Here is a 6,762-nt window from a genome sequence, read left to right as displayed (position 1 = left end):
TCTCTCTGAAAAACTGTTGGGTCAGAACATAATTAAGATCTTAGGAACTTTGCAACAGTGAAAAAACATGTTCACTTGGGAGATAAGTTCAATAGGCAAGTCTTCTTTATTGATGTTCTTTTCATTGGTGCTCTCCTTCCTCTTTTGAAGTAGTTTATTTCACATAAAATCTCAAGAAAAAAGAGATTAAGAGAGAGAAAAAGCTAGGTGCAAATTAAGTCTGGAAACTGTATGAAGAACTTCTCTAGGCTTTCATCCATTCAATGAAATTCTTTAAATTATTATCAGACGCACCGCCTTCTTTGATGCTTGCCATGACTAATTTCTTGAGATCCAAAGCCCTTACTTTTAACGTTTCATCCCCCAGAAGTTGCTCCACCTTCGTTTTGATTTCTCCTCGTCTTATTATACCGCTTTCATCTCGGTCTAAACCCAATCCAACCTTCCAAACGTCACAAATATAGTTCTGGTTAAGAAACTGGTCAGCAAAATAAGGCCAGCACAAGAATGGGATCCCATTGCTAACACCTTCAATCGTGGAGTTCCAACCACAGTGACTGAGGAAGCAAGCAACTGAGGGATGGCTCAGAATCTTCTGTTGCGCGACAGAACCCACCATCTGCCCACGAGTGCCTACTCTGTCGTGAAATCCTTTTGGGTAGGCATCATTTGTCCCATCTGTGGTATCTGGCCGCACGACCCACAAAAAGGGTCTGTTGCAGAGTTCGAGCCCCAAAGCCAATTCTTGGAACTGGGTTGGGTCAAAAATTGTGAAGCTTCCAAATGCAACATATATCACTGAATGTGGTGGCTGTCGATCGAGCCAGTTAAGACAAGTTGCATCCTCTGTCCAAAAGTTTCCTACTGAGTCTCGTAGCTGGTTGCTTGCCAAAAGTGGACCTATAGGTAGAATATTCTTAGCCAAGGTAAATGCGGCAGGCTCAAGATCATAAGTTGAGTTGCAAAGCAGCCACTCAGCCACTTTCACAGACTTGATATTTCTTACTACAAGTTCAAAAATATTTTTCTGCATAGGCAAGTTGCCAGGGCTGACCCACAATAATTTTTCTGTGTTCACGGCCGGCATTTCTGGTGAGAGACGAATTGTCTGCTTTTTCAGTGGAGTTCCTGCGTGCAGAATTTTTTTATTGAAGGTTAAGACCATATGACAATGAACATCCATGTGTCACTTATGGTCATCCTAATATGAGTTCTATGACCAATTCTGTAAATTAATATCTAGTCCTTGGGCAAATGACATCTCCTCCCCCGTAAGTAGGAGTTGGAAGGTGAGTTTCATGGGTTAATCCCATGTGAATGGTTACCTAGACAACAATTTTAGTTAGATATCTTGAAAATATTTTAGGAGATACCACATCTTTGTACGGACTACTAAATGTATTTTCCAGGATATGCTAGTTGGTTATGATTATTACAATGATCTATTTGGGTTGATTGTAAGAGTATGCGTATAGCTTTCTGATTACTCAATATGCTTGTAAAGGCAGTGACGCTCAATGTTCATGTGCCTGTCAAAGGAAGGCACCTGGGTGTAGAAAGAGAAGGTAGTGGTACTCTGAAGGGCGAAGGATGATTTGGCAGAGAAGGAATATCAAATAGTACTCAATGATGACTTCATTTTTAACGTATTGGAGGGCTATATGGTGCAAGTGATGTCTGAGCCTGTCTAGCTTTCACTCGTTTCCTTTGTGGGATTGTGGCTACAAAATTATCATATGATGATCACATCTTCTCTAATTTTTTCTGTTATGCATCACTTTTTTCTCTTTCATGTTCAATATCAAGACACTCCCAATATATCTTTTGTACTCTACTCAAATAAACTGTCCAAGTTGAGGTCTCATCCCAACTTTCCGAGTTCTTGTCTGCATTTTCCTAAAGTATCTTTGTTCCAACTGATTTCTGCATTTCTAGCATGTGCATGCTGGATTACGGTTACGTCTAGGAGGGTGAATTCATTATGAAGAAAAATCTGTATCGTCATTGTCAGTGTATGCTGTAAGAACAATCAAATAGTTATAAAAAGAGAAACTCACCATCATCAGCAATAATTCCATCTCTGATCAAATTTGGAATGTTAAATACTAAGACCAATAGTGCGGCTGCTGCAGGACAGAAGGCAGCTCTTCGGATCCCCTTCTTCTCTGCAATTTCTAGGGCCCATCCAATACTCTGATCAGCAAGGACACAAGTGATCTCTTCACCGTTCGATCCACTAATCCGATCAATGAGCTCCTCCAGCTTCCCAGGCATAAAATTCAAGACTGCTGCTGATGACTTTCCTGGCTTTTTTCTGTCCTCCAAGGTCTCTATTCCATCCGGAATGGTGACCATATGGATTTGATCCCCTATTTTGTCCTTCACTCCAATTGCATTCATGATTCGGTCGTGATTATACTCTGTATTTACAAATGTGATTTTGAAGCCATGATTGACTAGGTGCCGTGATAACTCCAGCAGAGGTATGATATGGCCTTGTGCAGGAAACGGTATAACCAGAACATGTGGATTGCCCATTCTAGCTCTTTCTGTTGCTTTTCAGATTCCTGTGGTATATTGTTTTGGACACTCTAGCTCATGTTAGTTTTATGGATTGGCTGGGAGTAAGCGACAGTTTCTCTGTCTTCATGTGCTATGATTTTCTTGGGATTTTGAATTGGAGTATTGCTGATTCATTTGCTATTTTAATTGGCTGCCTTGACTTTATGATGTTCAGTGCTCCCTATTTAAAATTATCATCAGTGATGTCTATAGTTGTTTTTATGCAAGATACTAATTTTGGTGAAGATGCTAAAATATTGCTGAGTCTACAGCAAGTAACTAAGATGTTGAGCATCTTATTATTAAACTCAAGCATGTTCCATGATGTCACGAGTTTTTCTTTTTTTTATTGTTATTATTTTTTTTATTAACATGCAAAAGTCTAGATGGTTGCTGTCCAGATGAGGTTGGGAAATATTATTAAACTGACCAGGTTTTGACAATTTGCTTTAGTTGTTAAATGGATCTTTGGCTTGGGATTTGCTCCCATCCATTATTGTTATCATCTTTGGCTATAGATCTAGCCATCAAGTCATAAGTCTGTAAAATAGAGTTACTTTAATTTGTAAGGTTCCTCTATTCTTAGCAGCAATTGCAGCTCAAGTTTCATATCCAACCTTACAATGCTCTGCCCTTGCTATCGGATCTGTTGCACTTCTAAGAGGTCAGATAGCATAGTAAAACCATTTTGGATTGCTCTGGAAGGAAATATCAACTTGAAACTAAAGCAACAGCCAATTCTTAAAAGTTTTTTACCACACTGCAATAGAATTCGTTACACTCGTCTTAAAGTTGTAAAGATCTTGCTCTTGTGTTTTCATGGCGAAGTTGCTAAACCTTCTTGATTTTACAGCGCCGAATTTTACGATTTTCATCATGGTCAAATCCTTCTTCACAACGCAAACATAGCTATTGCCCAAGAAAGGGACAACGACCCATTTATATTTGAAGTGAAATGGATAGAGACTCGTAAGTCGTAACAGACGCACCCGCATGCTTACAAAACTAGCAGGCTGGTGGATTTGTAAGCAGCTTTATGTACTTGGGCCTGCAGTTTTTTGCTTTGCTCTCAGAGCCCAAAGCTACTAATTTGGGCCACTGATACCAAACAATTAAAGAACTTTTTGAGGGTGGATTTGGGCTCCTCAGTGTGCAGACCATTACCAAGGCTGGTGCCAGAATTTGCTTACAATTAAAGAACTTTTGAGGGTGGATTTGGGCTCCTCAGTGTGCAGACCATTACCAAGGCTGGTGCCAGAATTTGCTTCAAAAAAATTGGTACTCCCGTACTTGCATTGTTACAGTAAGCATCTAATATGTTGATAAGTGGTGTATGTAATTTTATATTATTTAAAAAATAAAAGTTATTACTCTTTATAATGTTATAATAGAGGTTTAATTATATCACTGACTATTCTTTTTAAAATATAGGTCATGTTGCTTGGGTCTTCTATTAGAACGTTATAAATAGTATTCGAGACTATTCCAATCAGAAATGTGAGAGTCAAGCCGTACCACCTATGATGGACTAGCTCGACAAGGACATTGAAAATTTAAAGGGCGGGATTGTGATATCTCATATAATAAAGATATTACTTGGGAATAAGAAATTCTTACTTTTTATAATATTTTAATGTAGTTCTCTAATTGTATAATTGACTAATTTTTTTAGATTATAAGTCATGTAACTTGGGCTTTCTAGTGAGGTGTTACAATTATCATTTCTATTCATATTCTTCCATATAATAGTACTTTATAAAAAATTTATATCCTAACAATATTTAGTTTATAATATTTTTTATTTAACTTTATCTTTCTCGTTTATCAAAATCTAAAAAATATTTAACTCAAACTATCTCACCACAATTCACAAATCATCTTACTACTATTCACAAAATTCTCATATCCTTCTCAATTACCTTATAACTCATTGTTATTCATAGATATTCTAAGATACTCTTAGCATCCAAACAAGTCCTTAGGTCTTGTGTATAAAAAGATTAAAAGTTCTATGTACAGTCAATTTTGCGTACTCTGTACATATTCTATTGATGTGATTGGTTATGTCACTTTTCTTAATATAAAATAGCTGTTGAGTTCAATTATATTGATGAAGTGCTCAAAGATTAAATGAAAATGACTATATGCATAATTGTAAACTTCCAAAAAGATCCAATTTATATAATAATATCATTTCCTATAAAGACATGGTGGGGGGTGGGATACTGGATTTTAAACCTATGGATTACATGTGTTATAAATAAAGAATAATAATTAAAAAAAAAACTGAAACGTCTGACACAATAAAAAAAGAAAGAAAAGATATTAAAAATATGGAAGTATGGGGCTTCTCTCCAAATGTAATATTTTATTTATTTAAGGGTGATGTGTAGTAAAGAGAATTCCAAAAGAAAAACCAGGAGATAGTCTAGATCTGTATACTCTCTTTTGACAAAGAAAAATGGTGGAGCTTTCAACAAAAGCTGAGTCTTTTTGTATGGAGTGTCTGTTTGCTGAGAGACATGAGTGGAGTCAAGGATTCACTTAAACGGCATGTGGTCTCCCCGCCTAACACGGACCCCTCTTATCACTCTCTGCAAAAGACTCTGGTCAAAACCTCTTATTATGGTTTCTGGAGAGCTGATGCCATTTCCAGCATCTGTCAGCACCCAGCATTATATTTTTTTATGTCAGATCTTCTGCTCACCAAGATCATATTAAATATATACATGTATGTATATACGTACGTGCGTCTACATATATATAAATGTTCTTAATTATGTCACCTGCTCATCTAATGAAGTAATTGGTTTAATTTGAAATTTTACTTCGCATCAATTGACACAATAGAGGAATACTAAGGAATGACTTACGTGTCTTGTTTGGATGTTAAACTGAGTTAAGATGAGTTGAATTCTTTATAGATAATAATGAGTTGAGATGATTAAGTGAATTTTGTGAAATCTACTTAAGATAAGTTTATATGTGTTTAGTTGTTAAGATAAATTTAAATATATTTATAAAAAATTAAAAAAGATTACGAATCTTAGGTATAAAGAAGTGTTGAGAGATTTTAAATTTAGATGAATTTAATGATTTGAGAATCGAATATTTGGATGCTAGACTTACCTTAAGGTGAGTTGTATAGATCAATGTCTTAAATTTGAAATTTCTTATTAACAGTCTTAGGTCTGGTTTGGATAATGAAATCATCTCAACTTATTTAATCATTATAACTTTTTTAAACTTTCAAATAAAATACAATAGACAATTCAATTTTTTTTTATTTTAAAATAAAAATAATATTAAAAAATAGGTTTTTAATAATATTTTATTTAATTTTTAATTTTAATCTCAACTCACTATCCAAACCATGTCAAATTGTTAAATTTGAGAAACCGATTTACTCATAGAAAATTAATTATCAAAAGTTTATAATTTTTTAAATTCATTTCAATAGAAGGCTAGGTAGCTGATAACTGACATATAAAATATAACAGCCTTGTGACAAAAATTACATGTATTAATATTATTTCACAAACGTGACATTGTAGAATTTCTATACTAATTATGATAGCTAATGTTCGGAAATTAAGATTGTATTTTATAAGTGAATTATTTTGCTATATTTATATAAAAATTTTATGTGTAATTATTTTTATGTATTCTTTTGTACATTCTATTAATGTAATTTTTTTCTTAACAAGCAAAACATTTTATAGATAAACTAAGCAGTTACAATGATACAAGATTCAGTAGGGTGGAGGTTTCTAACAGTCATCCCAAAGCACTCTATTAATATAATTAATTGTGTCATTTTTTTAATATAAAACAATAATTTTGACTAATCACATTAATAAAATACGTAAAAAAAATATATAAAAATGATTATTTATAACAAAATTCTTATTTATATTATCAATTATTTATTATTATTATTCATATGAGATCATCTCAATTTCTAGACGTTAATTTAGACAAAAAAAATATAAAAAGTTCAAGTTGTTACCAAATTTAAACAAAAAAAGAAAAGAAAGAAAAGGCTCCAAAAGTTACTTGGAAAAGAAAGTGCATTTTAGTGCACACACCCACGCGTGACAAAAGGCGCGTGGCATGTGGATATCCCATTCCCACTTTTCCTTCCTCCAACAACCTCCGAGCATCGATGCCACGACCTGTCAACCACCAAACCAAAAGCGT

General features: G+C 34.4%; 1 protein-coding gene across 1 annotated transcript; it reads right to left on the bottom strand.

Moving 5' to 3' along the window:
- Window positions 1-83: 83 nt before the first annotated feature.
- LOC122303076 (UDP-glycosyltransferase 83A1-like) lies at window positions 84-2,638 on the bottom strand. The gene is made up of 2 exons (XM_043114619.1): window positions 2,058-2,638; window positions 84-1,128 (listed from the first exon to the last, which is right to left on the bottom strand). Exons 1-2 carry the CDS (start codon window positions 2,536-2,538, stop codon window positions 245-247), a joined length of 1,365 nt encoding a protein of 454 aa, XP_042970553.1. The 5' UTR covers window positions 2,539-2,638; the 3' UTR covers window positions 84-244.
- Between the last annotated feature and the right edge of the window lie 4,124 nt (window positions 2,639-6,762).

This window comes from Carya illinoinensis, chromosome 3 (genome assembly GCF_018687715.1).
Source record: "Carya illinoinensis cultivar Pawnee chromosome 3, C.illinoinensisPawnee_v1, whole genome shotgun sequence".
Classification (NCBI taxonomy): Eukaryota; Viridiplantae; Streptophyta; class Magnoliopsida; order Fagales; family Juglandaceae; genus Carya; species Carya illinoinensis.
This window is presented reverse-complemented; position numbering and strand designations above follow the sequence as displayed.